The sequence below is a fragment of the Lipotes vexillifer genome, unplaced genomic scaffold (assembly GCF_000442215.2).
Source record: "Lipotes vexillifer unplaced genomic scaffold, Lipotes_vexillifer_v1.1 scaffold168, whole genome shotgun sequence".
Taxonomy (NCBI): Eukaryota; Metazoa; Chordata; class Mammalia; order Artiodactyla; family Lipotidae; genus Lipotes; species Lipotes vexillifer.
Window position 1 is genome coordinate 2,077,249 of NW_006773947.1, and position 23,610 is coordinate 2,100,858.

At 47.1% G+C, this 23,610-nt stretch overlaps 2 protein-coding genes across 4 annotated transcripts in view; one reads left to right on the top strand and one right to left on the bottom strand.

Moving 5' to 3' along the window:
* The window catches only part of NPC1 (NPC intracellular cholesterol transporter 1), a 49,758-nt gene extending 48,199 nt beyond the window's left edge, over positions 1 to 1,559 (top strand). Inside the window, exons 25-26 of the mRNA XM_007448620.1 lie at positions 715 to 877; positions 1,477 to 1,559. Of these exons, the coding sequence (XP_007448682.1) occupies positions 715 to 877; positions 1,477 to 1,559 (246 nt within the window). The remainder of the gene's footprint in view (positions 1 to 714; positions 878 to 1,476) is intronic.
* A 388-nt stretch (positions 1,560 to 1,947) lies between these two features.
* On the bottom strand, positions 1,948 to 23,321 carry RMC1 (regulator of MON1-CCZ1). Of its 3 annotated transcripts, XM_007448600.1 has the most exons (20): positions 23,080 to 23,321; positions 22,305 to 22,381; positions 19,585 to 19,669; positions 18,663 to 18,719; positions 17,445 to 17,531; positions 13,443 to 13,583; positions 13,031 to 13,134; positions 11,361 to 11,450; positions 11,164 to 11,269; positions 10,348 to 10,459; positions 7,378 to 7,422; positions 7,072 to 7,125; positions 6,305 to 6,433; positions 5,702 to 5,808; positions 4,135 to 4,254; positions 3,745 to 3,822; positions 3,341 to 3,445; positions 3,186 to 3,254; positions 2,871 to 3,096; positions 1,981 to 2,143 (listed from the first exon to the last, which is right to left on the bottom strand). In XM_007448600.1, exons 1-20 carry the CDS (start codon positions 23,179 to 23,181, stop codon positions 2,064 to 2,066), a joined length of 1,974 nt encoding a protein of 657 aa, XP_007448662.1. In that variant the 5' UTR covers positions 23,182 to 23,321; the 3' UTR covers positions 1,981 to 2,063. The 3 variants fall into 3 exon arrangements, with proteins under 3 accessions (XP_007448664.1, XP_007448662.1, XP_007448663.1); XM_007448602.1 differs by lacking the exons at positions 17,445 to 17,531; positions 18,663 to 18,719 and having other exon boundaries at positions 1,948 to 2,143; positions 2,871 to 2,972; XM_007448601.1 differs by lacking the exons at positions 17,445 to 17,531; positions 18,663 to 18,719 and having other exon boundaries at positions 1,982 to 2,143; positions 23,080 to 23,230.
* Between the last annotated feature and the right edge of the window lie 289 nt (positions 23,322 to 23,610).

Consider the following 23,610-nt stretch of genomic DNA (forward strand, 5'->3'; position numbering starts at 1 on the left):
TAGGGAAAGCAGAATTTGTATCTTTTACTTAGCAGCAGCTCCTAAGGATTACAAGTTTTCAGGCAATTCATGAAATAGCTGTATCTTGCATAGAGCTCCACCCTGAAATTCTTTAGAACTGTTACTGCTGGAGACTGCTTTGCAGATGACAGTATGGCTGAAGCAGTAAGATAGAGAAGTTTGATTTGAGAGCCGTTTAAAACCCAGGCCAGCCATGTGTGTTGAAAAGCAGGGGAGCTGCCATGCTTGGAGCCCAGTGTGCAGTTTGTGGTTCACATTTGGAGAATCTTCTCAGGCTAAACCAGGATACAGGGCTGAACTATGAACCAGTTACTTTACCACCAGACAACATTGTTACAGAGTAACAACAAAAAGTGTGTAATGAATAGCACTGTCTAAAAAAATAGTACATACCTTAATTGAAAAATAATGCTGTTGGAAAAATCGCACTGATAGACTTGCAGGGCTGCCATGGGGTCTGTGCAGAATACACAGCCTTTACCCTTATTACCCCTTTTTTTTCCCCCTCAGATTCATAAGTAGCAAATAAAACAATTTAGGCAGAGCCTAATGCTACTTATCAGTAAATCTGAAAGCTGGGGTTCAGTCCCCCATTACTTTGGACCTTGGCTTTTAAGAAATCCCTCTATGAGGAAGTGTTCAATTACGGTAGGTTGATAAAAGTTGCTTCTAACCCCATCTCTCTTCTCTTAGGTATTCAGTGGAATCACACTAACAAAATTTGGAGGCATTATGGTTTTGGCTTTTGCCAAATCTCAAATTTTCCAGATATTTTACTTCAGGATGTATTTAGCTATGGTCTTACTGGGAGCCACTCATGGATTAATATTCCTCCCTGTCTTGCTCAGTTACATAGGTAAGAGTTTTTATTTTTAACCTAGTGGGATGGAGGAAGCATGATACTAAAGGAAAAGGATACCTTGAAGCATTCTTTTGAAGTATTTGAATGTACTTATACTGATGGTCATTTGATAAATAACACTGAGTAAAAACCTTCTAAGAGAAGAGCTCCAATCCTGGGGCTTCACGTTCGTCCATACTACATTAGAAAACTGGGGGCCTCGCGTCGTCAGATTGGAAGCGAGTCTGTGCGTCAGCAGCCCGGGGCTCCTCCCTGCTGAGGTGAAGGACATGAGTCCAGCCACAGCCCAGCGGTGCCCTGGAACAGCTTTCATTTCCGTTCGCTGTTCTAGCAGAACACTGCCTCTGCTGTTCATCTCTAATTTGGAGTTCTCCTTAGGATCTTTTTGCCTCTGTGGTCACTTCAGCTTCTGTAAATGACCTGTGGCTGAAAGAACAGTACTAATTTGCTTGATATATAGCTTTGTGATTAAGAAAATGAGGGGTTTTTTTCCCCCTTAATCTCTGGGGGATAGGAAGTTGTGTTACAGTAGAAATTATCTCCTTTTCTCCTAAAGAAATGATCCAAAAGTTCATTCTTTTTATCCCTCACAGGGCCATCGATAAATAAAGCCAAAAGTTTGGCCGCTCAAGAGCGATACAGAGGTACAGAGCGAGAGAAGCTCCTCAATTTCTAGCCCTCTCACGGGCTTCGGAGACTCTGCAGGTCAGTTGGTCGGTTTACCACTGGACAGCAGCTGCATTGTCAAGGCTCGGTTGAACCCTGAGTGCGAGCAGATGTCAGGCTATTTAACAGCAGCAGCTTCGGCCATAGCGCTTTTAAACTCAGGAATGCAGACTCTGCCTTGAAGCAGTATTACTGAGCCTGGAGGTAGCCCCAAGACGCTGGAGCGCCTTCCGGTTCTCCAGGAACGAAGCCTGGTTCTCGGGCAGGCAGAAGGGACCGCTAGGAAGGCTGTTCTCTGCTCACTGACACTTTCTAAAGGCCAGTCAATGCAATGTTTCTCCTTTTGTAGGAGTAAGCCATCACACAAGTTCTATACCATATTTTTAGTAACATTTGAGGATGTCGTAGATATACTTTATTACAACATCTTGTAGTTTAAAGAGCTTTATTAACGCAATAAATTAACTTTGTACACATTTTATATATATGTAAAAAAAAAAACTAGCAAGTGACCTCAGAACGTAGTAGGCCTCATTAGAGCTTGGTCTCCAAAAACCTGTTTGAAAAAAGCAACGTGTTCTTCACAGTGTTCTCCTGTAAAGGAAAATACAGATTTAATCCGTTAGAGGCATGAAAGGAGGAAAACGAGAATGAACTTTGCAGCTCCTAGATGTGGATACTGGGTTTTAACTTAGTTTTCTTTCATAAAATACTTTGTTTTCCTAAGCTCTTGAGTTGTCCTTTCTGTTTACCCAGCTTGTGCCATTACAGAACCTTTACAGCCCTCAGCAAACTGCCCTCTGCCCTGAGAGACGGGGGAGAAGCGGGGTGATCAGTGAATGCTAGGAGCCTTGAAAGAGTTACAGGTTCCTCCCCATTCTAAGGAAGAGGGTGCTTTAGATTTCATAACTTTGGAGATAAGAGTGATTAGCCAATGCTTTCTGCCTAAAACTAAAACATCAACAAGCCCCAGGCCATTTGCAACCCTCCGCAGCCATTTCCTGTCTTGTTCCTAATTCTTCAGAAAGGGCCATTCCAGGCCCAGATGTCAGACAGAGCTGGGCCCAGGCTACCCTACCTTCCTCCCCGACACCCCACTGCAGTTCCAGAGCAGAACTCCAGTTCCATCAGCACCTTGAATCCACTCTCACTACAACAGGCTAAGGATTATATGGGCTGGTACAAAATTTTGTTTTTTAAAAACTAACCCGAGAGTTCTCCAAACCAAAAGGCTTCTCGCCCCCCCCAGCCGCCAGTGCCCTTCTGCTACTGTCCGAGTCTGTGGTCGCCCCAGGTCTTTTCCCTGAAGCTATATTCTCACCTGGTGTGAAACTAGGGTTCCCTCGCAGACGCTGGTTTCGCTGTTCAAAAAACCGGAATATAGTGTAGAAAAGCATGTGGTCTTCAGTCTGCTTGGCAGCATCTAAAAATTTTCGTGCAGAGATGTTGTCGTGGCCACCAATGCCCCGGATAAACCTTAAGGCAGCTAACACTTGGTGTTTCGAAAGGAGAACTTCTACTATTTCATCATTTGCTGTGGAAAGGCGCTAGAAGTAAGGGAGAAAAAGAAATCCGGGTCAGTGCAAGTAATGGGAACACGCTTCTATGGGGTTTAAAACTCTGCTGTATCAGTTACCTTCAGCATATCCAGAGACAGCTGATGAGCAGGAGGGTAAAAACTTTCCAGGGAGAGGAGCAGACAAGCCTGGAAGACCCATTTTCAGATTAGATTTGCCGTATGTTGAAAGGTCAAATTTTAAGTCAAAGAAGTAAAAATCGGGTGGTACTTACCAAAGGCTTCGAGTCGCTGAGGACATGGTACTGCAGGAACTGGTGCAGCGTGTAGAAGAGGCTGTGATGGACGAGCGTCTTGATGACAAGCTCGTGCAGGTAATGCTGAGACAGACACACAAGGAGAGACGGTGTCCGCGTCGCTCAACTACGACAGACTAGAGGCTCAGCATGCCGAGGACCACGGCTGCTCTAAGTGACGGGTGAAAGAACTCGACCTAGCCTGAAACTGATCATTCCACCTGAGAACGTGGGGTCACGTGAGGAGGGTCGCTGAGTCTGAGGCAGGTGTGCAGACTCTTGTGTGTACAGAGAGTCACCTCGGTTAGGGCACTGGCAGTGCTTTTACTTTAATAATCCCCTGCCCCTCTAACGTGGGACCACAGATGCTGGCTTGAAGGTACCTGTACTGTGATCTGAAACTGGTTCAGAGAGCGGATATATTCCATGAGCACGGCTATCACGAATTTCTGAGGCATCTCCTACAGAGGGGAAAAGTGTTTAGAACCAGAGTGGCAGAGGAGGCTCCGTGTAACAGCTCCTTGTTTATCTGCCCCCTTGCTTCCAGGGTTCTACTTGGCTGCTTTTGCACAAACCTCTCCAGAACCTCCTGGGTCGGGGATCATCTTTAGGCCTGAGTATTAGAAGCCAAACCACGAGCATTCAGTCCTCACCCAAGATAACCCAGTTACTCTCATCACATTCTGAGTTCTACTCGTTTTCCTCAGTCCCCTTCAAGTGAGATCTTTGTTTTGGGAACCTTCAGTCCAGAAGGGGCGGCGAGCCTCCCCTACCTTCTTCTCCGCAAACGCCGACAGCACGTGGGTGTACATGTCAGACTGGTCGACCACGGCCTGGGTGCGCGCCGGCCTCCTGAGGAACGGGCCGCTCCGGCTTTGCCCCGCTTCTAGTGCCTGCACAATACATCACAGACGGGACCTCAGTCGTCTTCTGGGACATGGCGTGTTCGCAGCTAATCCAAAAAGACTGAACCCCTAGATGCTGGGAGCCTAAGACGTGAGCAGAGGATGACACTTACTTCATTTCTTGGACAAACTCTTTCCTGTGCTGGCCGGGGAGGAGTTTAGGAGGTCAGGAAATACACCAGTGTTCACGGATGGAACTAAAAAGCCTAAGTCATAGTTTTATCGAGACTTTTTAAAATTTATTTTTGGCTGCACCGCTCCACATGCAGGGATCCTAGTTCCCCGACCAGGGATCGAACCTGCGCCCCCTGCAGTGGAAGCACAGAGTCTTAACCACTGGACTGCCAGGGAGACTTTTTTTTTTTTAACCTCTTAAAATAACTCCCTAATTTTATTAATCACAGACCACCTAGCATTTGGGTTAGCCCTGAGTAGCTGAAGGGGACGGCCGTTCTGGGGTTTTTGTTATTGTTTAAAACCACTTCCATTTTTAGCCTTTGGACTAATCAGATTCTTGAAGTGGAATCATTCATTCCACTTGTCCTGAACTTCTTTCTAGCTTCAGAAGGTACAATAAGGAGGAGTACAGCAGACCCTGATAAGCCACGTTAATTTTTTCCAGCCCTTCACAACAAACACTTGAGCCCACTATAGGAAAAGCACAGGGCTAATGCTGAGTCATCACAGTCCTAAGGGGATCCTGACTGAGTGCCAGGACACGTCTTAATTTTTATAGCTATTACATCCTCAGAGGAAAGGAAGAACAAGCGGCAAAATGATTGTATTTCTGATTTACTGAGTCTAGGCTCTGGATTGGCAGAAAGACATATAAAATAACCAAACTGAGACTGCTTTTTTTATCCATAAAATAAAGGCAGACCAAGGAGCTATCTACGTGTAAGATCAAACATAGATTAAAAACAACAAAAGAGGGCTTCCCTGGTGGCGCATGGTTAAGAATCTGCCTGCCAAAGAAGGGGACACAGGTTCGATCCCTGGCCCGGGAAGATCCCACATGCCGCGGAGCAGCTAAGCCCATGCTCTGGGCCGCAGCTACTGAGCCTGCGCTCTAGAGCCCGTGCTCCGCAATGAGAAGCCACCGCAACGAGGAGCCTGCGCACCGCAGTGAAGAGTAGCCCCTGCTTGCTGCAACTAGAGAAAGCCCGCACACAGCGACAAAGACCCAACACAGCCAAAAGAAAATAATTTTTAAAAAACAACAAAAGAAGGTGAAGACATTAAGTGGTGTTCAGCCTCTAGCTCATGGGGCACAGGGACTCTGGAGTTACGTTCCCCCTACGGCCGGCCACATTGCCCTCTGGCACACAGCAAACCCCAGTGGTGTCATTCTGTCAGAATCTTGTGTCATAATTACACAGACAGTATACCCGGGGTGGGGCAGGGAGGAGGTCCTTGTCACTTACATACAACTTACCAGCGTGTAACTCTGCTCGGCGTCCAGGTACTTCTTATACTCCTGGTTGAGTTTGTCAAAAACAGTGGCTATCACAGGCAGTGTTGCTCTGTCTGACTCTGTCAACACTGGAAGGAGTCAGGGTTCACACAGGTCGGCCAACCTTGTGTGAACTTTAGAACTTAAACACACTGTGAGAGAAATGACTCATTTCCGGGGGCCACCAGGGCATTCGGAGAAACGGTGTAGAGACCGGGGCACAAGGGCACTCACCAGCCCTTGCCGGTTACTAACGTAGCTACGGAGGGCGTCAGAAGATTCTCAAAGCAGGTATAAATGTCGTGAGTGACTTGGATTCTGAAACAGGTTTGTTTTCAAGCTGGGGTCGGGGTCAGCCCCTACCCTCACGTGTGCCCATGTTTAGGTCTCCTTTATTTAGTCTTTGCCCAGGAAATGTCTTGTAGAGACAAGTCATTTTTATACTGAGCAGCCTTTCCAGGGGGTTAAATAATCCACTTGTCACTGAGCCTACCGGCTGCAGACAAAATAAAAATGTGGCCCGTCTCCCAGTGGGCGGCGCAGGCAATGTCAGGAATCAGACCGCAGGGTGAGGACCCCACTTACTCTGCGAGCACACCGACAGGACGACGGTCTTGCATTCCCTTCTCTGGAGGAGGAAGTCCATGAGCCTTCCTTTATCTGGCAAGAGGTTTACTATGGGCTGAAGTTTCACTTGGAGGTTCCAGAGGTAACCTGGATTGAGAGGCAGCAAATTTAATAGTGGGACGCAAACCAAAACGAAAGCCCCAAAGCTGGTTCCCCTCAACATTCATGGGGGGAAGTGCTGCAAAGCACAGCCAGTGGCTGCTTCTCACGCCAAAGCACAGGCTGCGATGTTCAGGACACGTCTGACAACAGTGGGACTGGCAGCCAAAGCACCTCTGCGTGTCGGCTGACTCCTCACAGAGTGACCCTCCACGTGCACCCGTGGAGTGGAGTGTCTACTGCATACAGACAGGCGACCCCTCCCTGCACCTGACCAACCCCTTTGACCTTGAAGGGAGAACGGGTGTTTGCAGGGCACGAACTTCGGTCCTGGGCTCCAGTTTCTCCTGCTCTGGCTCATTGGTCAAAAGGCAATTCCTGAGGCTCCCAAAGGAGCTCCGTAACTCAGCCATCCACCAGCCCTGAACCTCCTGACACCCACACTGCCAGGCAGACGGGCAGAGCCCTTCTCAACTGGGGCTCCAGGAGAGCAGAACCAAAGGCTTCACTGGAAATGATCTGAGTCACCCCTGTATCAACCCTCCCAGGGCTGGCACCCCTCAAGATGGACGGGAGACCGTCAGCAAGCACAGCTTTCTAACAGCGTGACCCCCACCCCGACCCACCTTGGCTCGCACTGATGATGATGTCGGGTTGAAAGACAATCCAGGATGAAGAATCTACATGTTATAGGAAATTCTAAACCAGGAAGAGATGAAGACAAAAGGCAAACCCAGCTCCCATTAGCATCCTCCCACCCTGTTGGCTGAGGCCGCCCTAGGTGCCCGGCCCTCGATGGGAAGGAAACCCCACAGGCGCTTCCCACGACATTATTCATGCCTGACCGGGGGCTCGGACCACCCTCAGACCCCAGCGTAAGGAGAGGTGACAGCTCCCCTGCTGTGCCCGGCCAAGGCCTTCGGAAAGGATACAGAGTTTACACTGGATGGGGGACTGGCTGGTCACGGGAGCAGGACCTACAAAGAGAGAAGACGCCTGTGTGTGAGGGCTGGTGACGCGGCCAGAAAGTGCTGCCAATACTGGGACGTAAAGGTAACAATACTTCCTTCAGTAAATGTTCATTCGACTGTCGTTAAATAACGAAGAAGTGAACTGTCGTGTCCCACTGATAACACCTATAAGGAGGAAGGGGGAAGTCGAGAACCATCCATGAAGATGTCTCGCCAAGGAGAAAGCAGGTCAAGGTTCAATTCACAGCGCTTTCTTTTTTACCCACATGCACGTTAAAGAACTGAGCAATTCACCTGAGTGATTCAGAATCAAATACTCAGATATTCACTGAGACTATTTCAAAGTGTTTTGTGGCTTAATTATCTAAATAACGAGCTCAATTCTCCAATGCACAGTGTAGGTCCAGGCAGAGATGTCACGTGGGAAGCAGACCCCCTCACCCCAATAAAACCCTCTCGTGATAGGGACTCACAACTACCAGTGACATTGCTCGAGTGTGTATGTCTGGTGGGGAAGCCTGCAGTGACCTTGAAAAATGCGGCCTGCAAACTGAACATGACTATTCCTAGTTCTGTTCCAATTACCCAGGTACAATCGGAAAATAGGTTTCAGTTGGCAGGTTGGAGAAGGTAATTTTGCACAGAGCCCCCGGTAGAGGACAGGGCCAGACCAGACAAGCTGAGGCAAAGAACACTTGCACTTGGAACCTACGAGTGAGGGTCCTACACGTGGGCCTTGATTGGCTACCCATCACGCTGACTTAATGCACTCAGGTGACAGCCAGGTGGCTTTGGTTTTGAAAGCCCCCCAGGTGATCCTAACGTGTAGCCTACTCGAGAGCCACTGGTCGAACAGACCAAAACCAGAAGGGGAAACGAGGGAGGCTGGCTCTTCCCCAAGTTGCCGGTCTCGTCTTTCAAAATAGTCCAACAAGCTCTTCCTGACCTGCGACAGCGCACCTGTGACAGCACACCTGCGACAGCTCAGATGGGCAAGATACAAAGATGCTACAAACCTGCGAGGGGCTTGGAGTCTAGCAGGAAAAACAAAAAGTCATTAACCACAAAAAACGCTTTGCCAACCCACTCTGGAAGCCCAGAGATTCACGGACTCTTGAATTCTTATTAATCTCTGGGCTCTTGTTTTAGCCACACCTAGCCTTTGCTTTATATAAACAGCCAGTCAGAACCTGACTACCTTCTTACTGGTCCTAAACAACTGGAACAGAGCTGAAGGGCTGAAACGTTTATAGTTGTTTCTGCCCCAATTCACCAGCAGTTACCTTCATGCTGAGTGAGGAGCAGGTACAAGCCAATCATTTGACACAATCTACTCTTTTAAACATCACTACCTTGGGAAAAGGAAGAAGCTGCAAAGAACAGAGAGGGCCAAGAGACCTAAATCAAATGTGCGAACTACAGCTGACCCTTGAACAAGGCAGGTTAGAACTGCATGTATCCACTTATACAGGGATATTTTTTTTCTTTTTTTAAAAATTTATTTATTTTTGGCTGTCTTGGGTCTGTTGTTGCAGTGCGCAGGCTTCTCATTGCAGTAGCTTCTCTTGTTTTGGAGCACGGGCTCTAGGCTCACGGGCTTCAGCAGTTATGGCACGTGGGCTCCAGTAGTTGTGGCTTGCTGGCTCTAGAGCACAGGTTCAGTAGTTGTGGTGCACGGGCTTAGTTGCTCCGTGGCATGTGGGATCTTCCCGGACCAGGGCTTGAACCTGTGTTCCCTGCATTGGTAGGCGGATTCTCAACCACTGCGCCACCTGGGAAGCCCAGGAATATTTTTCAACAGTAAAAACCACTGTGGTTGGTTGAATCCTTGTATGCAGAACCTCAGCTATGGAGGGCTGACCATAAATTACATGTGGATTAACCCCACTGTTCAAGGTTCCACTGTAGCTTATTCTCAAACTCTGCTCAGCTTCTGGCTGACCTGGCAAGACTGGGCAGGCAGGCAGGAGGCAGTGCTCTTGCTAAGCTATCAGCCAGAGGCTGATCTGATTCTTCCCTGTGACAGGTACCGGGATATCCTGCCAGCAGGCGAGGCTGACACACCAAAGCTATCTGACGGGGATTCCTTTTAAGAACACACTCCTCCCAGAGTTCCAAATGTGTACCATCTGACTATGGTTTACACACTGAAACTTCAACTAGCTTACTCTAGACTTCAATCTCCTTGAAAAGAAGAGAATATGATTTGAGTTCTCCCTTAAAATCAATTACATTGGGAAAAAGCAAAAGGAACCAAATGGTTTCCTTCCCTTCTTCTGAAATCCTGACCCTCTCTCTCCTCTGACTTCCTACTGCCACCTCTTCAGGTTGGAGGAGTGGTTCAGAATAACCTCAGAACCACAGCCTAAGTACTTACTGTGACCATCAGTCAAGGGAAAACACAGTATTTATTATAATTATGACGCAGAATGTGAGAAAGATAAGGAAAAGTCATCCCAGGTTAAAATAACAGCCATAAGCAGCCAAATTTAACCTCAGGGCTACAGAGCACAGACCCACAGAAACGTCAAGGTCTTATTCAACATTAAAAAAATCTTTGGGCTTCAATGGGTAATCACAACTCTCCATTTTAAAGCTCAGAGAAGAGAATCATTCTATTTTCTTCAGAGGAAGATTCTTCTCTCTTATAAAACACTTTTCACGGGACTTCCCTGGCGGTCCAGCGGTTAAGACTCTGCACCTCCACTGCAGGGGGCGCAGGTCTGATCCATGGTCAGGGAACTAAGATCCCACAGGACCAAAAAATTAAAAAACACTTTCACAAGAACACAATTTTAGCTTAAAGAATCAGCAGACGTATCATTTAAAAAACAAAACAGAACAAAAAACAGAATCACCCCTTGCAAAAGCAAACAGATCTGGGAAGCCCTTTATCCGCCCATCCATGCACACACGGAGATTCCCTTTTACCTGCCACCGGGATCTGATAGGGCTGAATGGATCGAGCTGGAAGCACCGGGTGATGGAGGGTAACGGTGCCATCGAACTCCCCCCTCAGCTTGATATCAAATATCACTGATGTCTGAGGGGGAAAAAGACAAGACTGTGATATCAGCCCCGACAAACCACGGTTCCACCCGTCCCTCTCATGACCTCACAGCTGCTCTTTGGGATCAGCTGAAGGAGCCCCGTGTCTGCGTTCCACCCCTGCATGCTGGTTCTCATTTGAGGAGGAACCTGCTGGAACATCCCAGCTCTCTTGTACATGTCTATCAGCTCTCAGAAGTATTCCTGGCATCTATGACATGCTGCCTCTGAAGAGCTCCATCTTTATTAGTTATCAACATGGGTGTCACCAGCCTCCAGGAGGCAAGGAGGGAAGTGGCTTGTCTCCCACCAGACACCCAGCTGATGGGGCAGAAGCAGCAGGATCATTCTGGTTCTTTCTCTGGCCACAGAGCCTCAAAACCATCATCATCTACACTCACAGAGGAAGTACAGGGCTCATGTGCTCACACAACACACTGGCTCGGCAGGGAATCCCCAGCTTAGATGATTCGACCAAATAATTGTTCCAAAGTCCAATCTCCTCACATGTTACTTTGTGAAACAGTTTTTAATTATGCTAATTAACTGGTAGGGTTTTCCTAAACCATCTAGAAATCCAAACCCATTTCCACCTGGAAGATCAAAACTTTGAGCATAAAAAGCACTTTCCAGTCTCCTTCAGAATATTTTGTCCATTTTCACAGCTCTTTCAAGCAGGACACCCCCCAACACTTGTACCTCCGTGTCCTGATGATGAACGACCACCAGGTTGTCCACCACGTTCAGGGCGAACTTCCCTGTCCGGTTTAACTTCAGTATGTGCATCTTTTTACAGGCGCCTTCTCTGTAGGACAACAGAAAGGTCAAAAAATAGATCGACAAGCTTTAGTTCATATTTTACAATCAGAGAAGAGGGAAGAAAGCATTAAATATACCGTGGTAGGTGATATAGGACTACCTCCGCTCCAGTACTATTGGAGGTCCGAGAATGATGCCTCAGGAAGAGAACATATAGCTGTCCGTATCTAATCACAGAACAAAGAGACGTAAGTCATGCTGGCTGTTTGACGTCCCTCCATTCTAACTGCAGAGTTATAAGGCCATAGTTAATTCAGAGATATTCACTTAATGGGGTATTTCGCAGCCAACAGAAATATTTACAAAGACAGTGCAGTTAGCTTAAAAAAAAAAAAGCCTATTATAAAGTTCAGTGAAAAGGGGGGATGCAAAACTAAATATAGCTTGGGCTTCCCTGGTGGTGCAGTGGTTAAGAATCTGCCTGCCAGTTCAGGGGACATGGGTTTGAGCCCTGGTCCAGGAAGATCCCACATACTGTGGAGCAACTAAGCCTGTGTGCCACAACTACTGAGCCTGTGCTCTACAGCCCAAGAGCCACAACTACTGAAGCCTGTGTACCTAGAGCCTGTGCTCTGCAACAAGAGAAGCCACCGCAGTGAGAAGCCTGCGCACCGCAACTAGAGAAAGCCCACGCGCAGCAACGAAGACCCAACGCAGCCAAAAATAAAATTAAAACAAAACAAAACAAAACAAACTAAACTAAATATAGTTTGATCACAATATTTCAAAAGAAAAACACAAACTTCTGCAGAATGACTTATGCAGAATGTCCAAAACTGGAACGAAATACATGTTGTCAATAGCTGCCCTTGAGTAATATGCTAAGTCCATTTTCTTCTTAACTTTCTCTAATTTCCCAGTTTTATATAATGAGTACAATCCTTAATCACAGGAAGATATCACTCTTGATTTTTAAGCCTCATCTGATAAATGTCGCCGTGACCAGTTCCTGCATGTACATTTTTATTCCAGGAGTTCACACTTTGCTGGGGCTGCCTCAGGGACAAGGAGGAGACTGGGGGAAGGGTCTCCCCCTTTGCAAGGACTGTTCTCATTTTATCTTTTTCTAAACCAGGATGCTGCAGATTTCTTAAAAAAAAAAAAAAGCATTCTAAATGCTAAAAAATTTTACTGTTTGGAAACCACTGTTTTAGACCATAGAAGAATCAGAAGTAATTTAGGAGCAAACTGTTTATATTTGTTGAATATGGGTATACAGAAGATTCTTTGTATCAGTTTCTATTTTTTTGTGTTTGATACTTTCACAATAAAGTTTTAAAATTTGAGATATCTGCATTTCCAAATGAAAATATACCTTCCTACATAAGTAATTCAGGTCTACATTTGTTAGATAAAAATGTAAACTATGTTTTTCTTTAGAACAAGTATGATATATTTTAGCTAAAAAATAATGTGTGATAAGTTTTGACTCACCGACTGAAAAGAAATTTCTAAAACTAAGAAACCTAAGAAATAAATCAGTTCAGTGTTCTCATTTTATCAGACTAGAATGGTGAAAAATTCCCTAAGATCACAAAGTTAATAAAATCAAAAAAGAATGTCAAGAAGATGACAGGCTTTCTACATTCCTAAGATCTGGGTACAAAGCAGGGAAGGCGGAGTCCTTATCGTGTGTTCCAAGGCTAATGGAGCACGAGCAGCCCTGGAGTTCTTACAACATGCTTCTTCTATCATGATATCCCTGAAAGCAATTACGAGAAGGAATTCTCTCAAAGAACAGACATACATCGTTGCCATGGCAATGTCTCTCTCTGAGAGGCTCAGTTTAGTTGACTTAGGTGCAGCTGGTAATTCGATCTCAAACTTGGGCAGCTTTGACATAGTGCCAGCCTGTTTGGGGAAGAAAAAAGTTTTAAGAAAAGCTTATTAAACCCCCTCTGATGTTTTAGCACTCCCCACATCAAATCATTGAGGATATACACGCACTATGTCTTTCCATCCTTTCCAGGGTCCCAGGGGCCTGTCCCCAGAAGGACTCATTCTTGGCGGTGATGGGATGGTACGGGGTGCCCTCTAGTGGTCGGAAGTGGCAAGGCTCTTGTTGGAGGAATGTGCCCCTTTGAAGTTACTGGATCAGTTAGGATGTTAGAGGAACAAGGTAGGAGGGGAAATTATTCTAAAGGGAAGCTGACTCTTACCCGGAAATAGAAGGGCTGCAGCACATTTCCAAGCACCGTGGTGGACAGCAGAATCACAGCACTCTCAGGACAGTACATGTACCAGTTCACGTTGATGTTCTGGCTCTTCAGGAGTTTCAGATTCCGTTTCTCTGGTAATACCTGATGCAAAGTTCAAGAAACAGAGCTTTCATTTAAAAACAGCAAATGGGGCTTCCCTGGTGGCGCAGTGGTTGAGAGTCCGCCTGCCGATGCAGGGGACACGGGTTTGTGCCCTGGTCTGGGAAGATCCCACATGCCGTGGAGCGGCTGGGCCCATAAGTCATGGCCGCTGAGCCTGCACATCCAGAGCCTGTGCTCCGCAACGGGAGAGGCCACAACAGTGAGAGCCTGCGTACCGCAAAAAAAATAAATAAATAAAAACAGTAAATGGGGAATTCCCTGGTTGTTCAGAGGTTAGGATTCCACGCCTCCACTACAGGGGACATGGGTTCAATCCCTGGTTGGGGAACTAAGATCCTGCATGCCACATGGCTTGGCCAAAAGCAAACAAATACAACAGCAAAGTGTCTGAAGACTGGGACTTCCCTGGTGGCACAGTGGTTGGGAGTCTGCCTGCCAATGCAGGGGACACGGGTTCAAGCCCTGGTCTGGGAAGATCCCACATGCCACAGAGCAGCTAAGCCCATGTGCTACAACTACTGAGCCTGCGCTCTACAGCCCATGAGCCACAACTACTGAGCCCGCACACCATAACTACTGAAGCTCGCGCACCTAGAGCCGGTGCTCTGCAGCAGGAGAGGCCACTGCAATGAGAAACCAGCACACAGTAATGAAGAGTGGCCCCCGCTCGCCGCAAATAGAGAAAGCCCACGCGCAACAACGAATACCCAACGCAGCCATAAATTTAAAAAAAACGTCTGAAGACTGACACAGTAAATGAAGAAAATAATAAAAAGCAGAAGAAAAAACCCAGTAGGTTAAACAGAAAAAAATAATCATTTTTATTTACCACAGCTACCATTTATCCAGCCCTGTGCTTAGCGCTTCCAAATCTTAGCCCATTTACTCTCTCCACAACGCTGAGAGCTGGGCATCATTAAGCCAATTTGAGGGGAGAAAATAAGGCTTGGAGAGGCGAGGGGACCTGCCTCCCCAGTGACGGCCTAGGCAGCCCACTTCACTGCAGGGCAGGGCTGAGCCTCCTCACTCCCAGGCACCGTCCACCGAAGGGCAGGGAGGAGCAGCATCCTCACTGTCATGGAAACAGTCAAAACAAACCCACGCCCCTGGAGCCACGTGCACCGAGCCTGCAATCTCAATTTGAGGCTGGGAGGGGCTCCCTTCTTCTAACAGATGTGTTCATGAGACTCCGCATGCAAACCTTGTATTTTATAATCAAGGCACATTTCAAATATACGCTCAATCTTCTGATACATTAAGGAATGCTGAATACAGCCCCAAGATGTTAATGCTCCCAGAACACTGCCCTGCAGAACAGACCTGGAGGTCAGGGTTGGGGGCGTGGGTTTCTCAATAATCCAAGTACAATAAAATAAAGATGTACTAGAGTCCTCTTTCTTTCTAACATTTCTTGAAGATCTGAAAACCATCTAGATGACCTGAATATACACTTTTCTACTACTGAGAACAGAAAGCTATACTTTTAAATGACTGCCCGAGGGAACCCTTCTGTAAAGCAAGCCGTCATTTCCTTGCTATCATAGATACAAAATTCTATTTCTGTACGTATGGGATTCGTGTAGTTTTTCTTTCTTTCTGCTGGTCAGCTAAGGTTCTGATTACAGCCCTACAGCAAAGCACCACAACATTCACTTTGCACACTGTTACACAGGTATATCTCCTCCATTAGTACATTCTAAATTACACTGCTTTCATTAGGGCAACAAAGTTAACACCTGAAAGAATACTAACACTCTCCACATTGGCTCCACTTAGCAAGATCTCAGAAGCTTTCCCAATAGGTCAGGCAGCTAGAACATATTAGAAGATAAAGAGGAAGGTGCAAAGTAAACAATCAGTAGAGTGAAAAGGCAACCTACGACGGGAGAAAACATTTGCAAATCATCTATCTGATAAAGGGTTAATATCCAGAATGTATGAAGAACTCCTACAACTCAACAACAAAAATAACCCAAATAACAAAGCACTTGAACAGACATTGTCCAGAGCACATGCAAATGGCCAACAAGTCATGCAAAGTTGTTCAACATCACTAATCAGAGAAATGCAAACCAAAAGCACAATGAGATACCGTCTCACAACCAGCAGGATGACTGCTATCAATAAAACAGAAAGCAACTAGTGTTGGTGGTGATGTGTAGAAACTGGAACCCTGTGCTCTGTTGGTGGGGATGTAAAATGGCATAACTGCCATTGGAAACAGTATGGAAACAGTATGGTAACCCCTCAAAAATTAAAAACAAAATTACCATGTGATCCAACAATCCCATTTTAGGGGTATATACTCAAAAGAATTGAAAGCAGGGTCTCAAAGAGATACTTACACACTCGTGTTTATAGCAGCGTTATTCACAATAGCCAAAAAAATGGAAGCAATCCAAGTGTCCATCAGTGGAAGAATGGATAAACAAAATGTGGTGTATGTATAACAATGGAATATTATTCAGCCTTAAAAAGGAAGAAAATTCTGACACATGCTATAACATGGACAAACCTTGAGGGCATTATGCGAAGTGAGATAAGACAGCCAGAAAAAAACAAATATTGTATGATTCCACTTATATGAGGTAGAGGTCCTTAAAGCAGACAAATTCATAGAAACGGGAAAAACAGTGGTTACCACGGGTTGGGAAAGGGGAAATGGGGGAGTTGTTGTTTAATAGGTACAGAGTTTCAGTTTTACAAGGTAAAAGTTCTAGAGATCTGTTTCACTACAATGTGAATATATTTAACGCTAATGAATTGTACACAAAAAATGGTTATGATGGTAAATTTCACTTTATGTGCTTCTTAACACAATTAAAAAAAATTCTTTTTAAGAGGAAGAGGCAGTTCAAGAGGAATGTACAATACACAAAAGATGCTTACCTCCCTCGTAATGAAACATACAAATTAAAATGGCTTTCCACCTCTTAGACTGGCAAATGTCTACAGACTTATAACATCCAATTCTGCTAAAGGTTTGGAAAATGGAGATTCCTACATTGCTAGTGAGAATGCAACTTTTAGAAGAAATTTAGTGAGATCTTTTAAGCTTTCTAGATGTTCGTACGTAGGCTATAATTTCCCTTCCAACAATTGCCTCATCTAAGAATATAAAACAATGGTTACAAACCCGTTCACTGCTTGAAATCACTGTAGAATTGTTTGTAATCACTAAAAAGTGAAAACAAGCATGAAGTTCAACAGGAACTGGTTAAACTGTAGGAGGTCCACACAACAGAACAAATATGGAAAGACGTCTAACGACAGCTATACCAAAAATAAATAAATAAAGCCACAAGGCTTCCCTGGTGGCGCAGTGGTTGAGAGTCCGCCTGCCAATGCAGGGGACATGGGTTCGTGCCCCGGTCCGGGATGATCCCACATGCCGGGGAGCGGCTGGGCCCGTGAGCCATGGCTGCTGAGCCTGCGCATCTGGAGCTTGTGCTCTGCAACGGGAGGGGCCACAACAGTGACAGGCCCGCGTACCGCAAAATAAATAAATAAAGCCACAAGTTTATATACAACATAACCATTTCTGTAAAATAAACAAATGTTGCTACCTGTGTAGGAATGAAATGGAGGAACATGCATCAAATGGTTCATAATGGTTACTTCTAGGGACTATGGGGGACTTTTACCTTCCATATATCTTGGTAACGTTTGAATGTTTTACAAAAAACATGTATTACTTGTAATTAGAAAAAAAGAATAAAAACCCAAACGAAAAGACTAAAGCTCTGGAATCTCAAAATATCTATCTCGTGCTGAATTCAAAAGACGGCCAAAACATGATCACAGACCTTTCTCTAGCACATACAGTACATAATACAGTACCTGGTAAAATTCGATTCCTTGATCTGTGATGAAGGCAATTTCAGTAGAACTGGTCCAGCAGAATCCTAGTATGTTGGCATTCTTGGTCTGAAAAGAATTGTAAAAGATTCTTTTTAATTAAAAGAAAAAAAAATGTATGTATAATGCTCTTCAAAAGCTTAAAATACCTTGTTATTTGTATTGCTCTTTAATAAAAGTTACCGAGATTTGATTACTTATGAACAAATCAAACTTTCTTTTAAATACACCGCTCCCAGATTTTCACCTGTAACGCCTCACTGAAGCACTTGAGTCTGAAGTCCTTCTCGTCAACAGGACAGAGGGAAAGGCAACTGCCCAGCACTCACCGATACCAACCTCTACTTTAGGAATCAAAGGACAGCTGACACGCTGAGTCAAACACATCATAAAAGCTGGCGTTATAAAAGTATATAGGCCTAAAGATTCTCTGTGGCTCTTGCCCCAAATGGGGTTGGAGGCCTTGAGCCCCGTCCCAAGTCACGTGGTGAAGAGCAGCAGTGGGAGCCGAAGGGCAGATGGGCCAGGGCCAGGGCCCTGCTGCACACAGAGCACCCGGAGCTCTGCCAGGGGCGCAGGCATTTGCAGATGGGCCCCTCTTTGCTGAGGGACCCACCTGGATCCCCAATCAGCAAAACCGTCACAAAAATGAAAAAGCTATACCCTATCCACCTGCAGCTTCTGCGGGTTTCCCGGGTGCCACGATGCCCGCTGAGCTGAGCCCCCACTAGCCTAGTTCATCATAGCCGGCAAATCTAATTAAAATGGATTAGAATCTCCACCGAGGGAAGGAAGGGAGGGAGGAGGGAAGGGGAAGGACACGAAGAGCACAAGTCGAGAAAAGAAAACATCGTCAGGAAAAAGGGAAAAAGAACTCCTTTTCCAAAAACCTCCAAAGAGGCTGCTATCGCCGCCCAGCAGAGAAGGGCAGGGGCAACAGGAAGATAACAGCCACCAAGCGCTGACGTGGCTCGGTGTTCAGCACCCTGCATCCATTTAATTCTTCCAGCTCCATCTTACAGACGAAGAAACAGGCTTTAAAAACTTTAAGAAGTGTCCAAAGTCAGAGCCAACGTGAGGCAGATCCCAGCATTCAAGCACAACCTGCTCCCAAGTTCGTGCTCTAAATTACCACGCTACCCTGCGCCTCTACCCCCCCGGAGTTAATGCTCACCAGCTGGGAAAGGATCAGGCCCATACCTTGCACTCCTGAGTGTACTCCAGCTGAGGACTATCTGGGGTAAAATTAGAAAAATCCTGCAAAACAAAAACACACGAGGAGAAATGTGGATTGGGCAGCATACTGCCGACCTACTTTGGTATACAATGAGACAAGAGAAAAAGACAAATTTAAAAAGTAATCAGAAAAAAAACCTGACAAAACCCAAAGACAGGAAGAATAAAAAGACTGATTTGGACAATCTGCCCCCTTAATAGCAGCAGGTCGACAATTCCGTTTTTTTAAACGAGTTAATCCAAATACTGGTAGGGTTCAGAAAGTGATTTTGAGAATTCATTCCTCAAATGGTTGATTCCAGAGAAATGGGTTGCTGTAATTTACTAGGGGCTTTCCAAAAATTTTAGTGATTAATACTTGACAGAAGGAAACAGGATTCTGCCTCCTTCCCGCCAGCTTTTCCTCTACCTCACGAATGGCGATGGTGAAGATTTATGAAGACTAAAATGCTGACAGGCTGCTCCAGCTTTGAGTATCTGCTCCTATTAGCTTGAGCATTCAAAGATGAGAGAAATGAATAAATGGAGTTACTCTGCTAAGCTTAACTCACAAAGTCACCAAAGATATGCTTCGCATAACCTGTGGCGCTGGATGTCAATCAATACGAAAGATACCTGAGGTTCCAACTTACTTTTAAAAAAAAATTAAGTAAAAAATTAAGTAAAAATTAAGTAAAAAAAAACTAAGGCCATAAGTATTTACCCATTTAAATGTCTTTCTCACCTTCAAGAATCCAAAGGCTCAAATACTATGCAGCATAACTATAGCTTCCATGACATTAAAATAATAAATGGTTCCTTTAACACTGGAATTTTGCAATTCATTCTCCTCCAGATGTACTTCTAATGTCCTTTTCTTCATACTGTATTTAAAGATATGTCTTACCACGGTCTTTGAGGTCCTCTGAACAGCCAATATCTTATTTTCTAAGGAAAACTTAATGCACTTCACTTCTCCTTTGTCCTCCATTCTTCAAAAGAAGAAAGAGCAGGTTATGAGTTACACTTCAAAACTGCATTCTAGCATCTAACATTTTGTGGGAAGAACATGTCCCCCGATGCAGGGTACACGGGTTCGTGCCCCGGTCCGGGAAGAACCCACATGCCGCGGAGCAACCAAGCCCATGCCGCCACAGCTACCAAGCCCATGTGCCACAGCTACCGAGCCCATGCTCTAGAGTCCACGAGCCACAACTACTGAAGCCCATGCACCTAGAGCCCGTGCTCCACAACAAGAGAAGCCACCGCAATGAGAAGCTCACGCACCACAACGAAGAGTAGCCCCTGCTCGCTGCAAATAGAGAAAGCCCACATGCAGTAAGGAAGACGCAACGCAGCCACAAAAAAAAACCAAAATTCAGGAAGCAGCAAATCTTAGTTTAAAATTAAAACTATGTTTCTGAAGCTATCAGTAGGACCGCTTTTCAAAGAACAAAGTCCAACTGGCAACGGGTGGCGGGAGAAATCGACAGAATTGCAGGTAACAGCAACTGCGGTGTTGAGAACACTGCACTTTCACCTGAACCTCTCTTTAGGTGTAACTTAGACCCATGCAGTAACCTTCTCCACACACTGCTGCCTTCCCTCTCCATCGCCCTCACAGCAGCACTTTCTCTTTTCTTTGAGATGCTGGCAGCTGTGAAATATTTATTTACTTACTTATTTTATTTATTTATTTATTTGCGGTACGCGGGCCTCTCACTGTTGTGGCCTCTCCGGTTGTGGAGCACAGGCTCCAGACGCGCAGGCTCAGCAGCCATGGCTCACAGGCCCAGCCGCTCCGCGGCACGTGGGATCTTCCCGGAACGGGGCACGAACCCGTGTCCCCTGCATCGGCAGGCGGACTCTCAACCACTGCGCCACCAGGGAAGCCCTACTTACTTATTTTTGATTGACGTACAGCAGTGCTTTCGAAAGGAGTCTACTCTTTGCCACCCAGTACCCAATGGGCTGCACCGCCAGGTGGGCTCCACCTCGGGTCTCACAACTGCCTCAATCGGACGTTACATGGGAAGTCAAGAGATGGACCACAGAGGAAACTCTCAGAGGAAAGGGGATGTTCACTATCCTGACTGGTGATGGTTTCATGGATACACGTGTCGAAACTCATCAATTGCATATGTCAAATATATGCAATTAATGATAATTAGACCACAATAAAGCTATTAAAAGTAAATAAGACTTTTTTAAAAAAAGGGTTAAGTTCAGTATCTCCCTCCCCCAAGCCTTCCTGAGCCCCTTAATCTGGATCATCATGGCCTCACCCTCACTTTCCACACCCAAGAGACCACCAAGTCTTACCCCAGACCTTCTTAAGCAACCCTCCAGTGCCTATTGTTTGCTGGTCTACAGTGCCCCCAGGCCGGTCTTCCCTGCCTGCTCAGATTATAGCAATTGTCTCTTAATGGGATCCCTGACTGACAGGCTCCCAATAATCAAGCTTCAATGCTGCAACAGTGCGCCCTTTCCAAACATTGATCTCATCATGCCACGCCTCACCTTTACCTTCAGGCATGAGACAAAGCCCGAGATCCACAGCGGAATATAGCCGACTGCTGCCAGAGGTCACACCACCACCCACCCCTTCCCTGCATGAAACCTCATTTTCAGTCACACAGACTCGGAGTCCCCCCAGCACGGTGCCTGCATGCCTCCTCCTCTCTGTCCGGAAGCCTCTTCTCTTCTCTACCTAGAATCTTCTCTTCCAAGCCTCGCTCCACTCTGAGGCCTGCCCCCGCCTGGGCAGTGGTCTTCCCCAGCCCACCCCAAGACAAATGTCCATCTCTTCTCTGTGGCCACATTCTGAACAGAGCACTACTACAGCACCTACCACAGTAAACTGTATGAGTCCACTCACCTGCCTCCCACTCGAAAATGTATGACTTTTCCAGAAGGGAGCCAAGCTAACTCAAAGCCTTCCCACGCCTGATGCCCAGCACAGGGGCTGCAATCAGTGTTTTCCAAACAAATGATGATCAAAGAAAAAGCGGCTGATTCATTTTCTGCTTCAAAAACTGTTTCCTATTTACACAAGCCAAGTGTAAAATGTAAAATGGGGGGCCTACACTGTACTTTCCCCTTCTGTAATCAGGAGAGTTAAGGTGACCAGATAGTTTATCATCCAAACTGAGATATCTCTGAAAGTAAGAGGCTGCTATTCATTCCCCTGAAGTATAGTGGAAGCTGAGATTTTAATGCACTTTATTAGATGGGAAACACTGACCTAGGAATCTTCTCCACCTCCCAAATGCTCTGCAAAGATCCTGGGCCCAAAAAGGAAACGAAGGCCCTCCCCTCAAGAAACCGGAAATAGGCACATCAACGCACCCGACAGGCTAATTTCAAGTGTCAGGAAGTAGGTGCCCTGCGCTGAGTATCTGGATCCCAAAACAACAGGGAAGGCCTCCACACATTCACTCTGCAGGAGGTACTGAGATGTGCCACCAAAACTGCACAGCTCCCTTTTCCTACAGACTGGGATATGCCCCCCACTTCAGCCCTCTTAGGGGAGACAAGGACAAAATTTAGAACAATCTTCTGAACAACAGAAAAACACCATTTTGTTTACATGCTAAAATATTCTGAAAACGTCAATACAATCATTACCTAAATGAGATGGGATTCCTGTCATCTGGGCCTTTAACTACCACTCCAGTAGCTCCACCGGATCGAACAGCAAAAACCTGAGAGGGAAAAGCAGCAACGTTTTAACGGCCTGAACTTTTAAAGGCTTTAGACACATATACCAACCTGCAAGGATGATTTCTGCTACACCCTACCCCTGGTTCAACTAAACTAACGTGACGCATAGCAAACTGCAGAGGCTTGGTGTCCACACGAATCTTCAGAAACAAGAGAGTAGAGACGAAAAAAGTCTCCCATTCCGAGAGCAGCCCGCCGAGCGAGGCTCCAAGTTTTAATTCGTTTCGGCAAAGGCGACGCCGCGGCACTTGCGCACACCCTGCTCCTCCTCCCCGCTGCCCCCCGCACCCCGCCCCTTTACAAAATTCCGAGAATAATGAAAATCTCAACGTCTAAATCTTTGAATGCAAGGGAAACTAATGACAAATACAGACAACAAAAGGCGCCGAGGACACACCGGAGTGCTACCAGCTGACCACACCGGCCGAGGGGCGAAGGGTCGGCGCGGGGGCTGGGGTCCGCCCCGCTGTCACTTCGGGGGGGGGGGAAGCCCCGGCCGCGGCGGAGCCTGGTCCCACAGGAAGGGACTGGCGCGGATCCCGCGCCCGCACGGCAGGAGAGGCCCCAGGCCTGGTCGCCGGTCTCCCGGCCCTAGCGCACGGGACACCTGGGGGCACCGGGGGCGGCGGGCAGGGCGCGCCGGGCCGCGCGGGGGAGTAGGGCGCGGGCCTGCCCGCACCTGCTTGTTGGCCTCATCGAAGAAGACGCAGTTGACCGGGTTCGCCTTCTCGAAGTGCACCGGCCGCTCGCACAGCTCCAGGTAGTAGTCCTCCTCGCCCATGGCGAGCACCGCAGCGGCGGCGGTGGGCCCGGGGGCGGCCGCCAGCGTGGAGCCGAGCTAGCGGCACCCAGCGCTGGGAGTCCGGCAGTGCGGCGGCGATCTCGCGGGCTCAGAGGCCGCTTCCTGGTGCCACGCCCCCAGCACTCCGGCACGTGACTCGCGGCGCCAGCCCCCTGGCCTCGGGAGGGGGGCTCCCCCCACCGGCCGAGACCACGGCCCGCTCTCCGATAGAGGTTCCTCCCCTTTCCGGGAGGGCGGGGTCCCAGTGCGGCCCGCCGGGCGGAGGGCCGAGGGCGGAGGGCCGAAGGGTGACCCGGAAGCCTGTCGGGTGCCGAGGGAGGGCGTCGGCGCCCTGGATGCCAGCCGCACCTTCGCTGACACGTTCCGGGCCTGGCTCCCACTCCGTTCCGGGAGGCTTGTTCAGGGCCG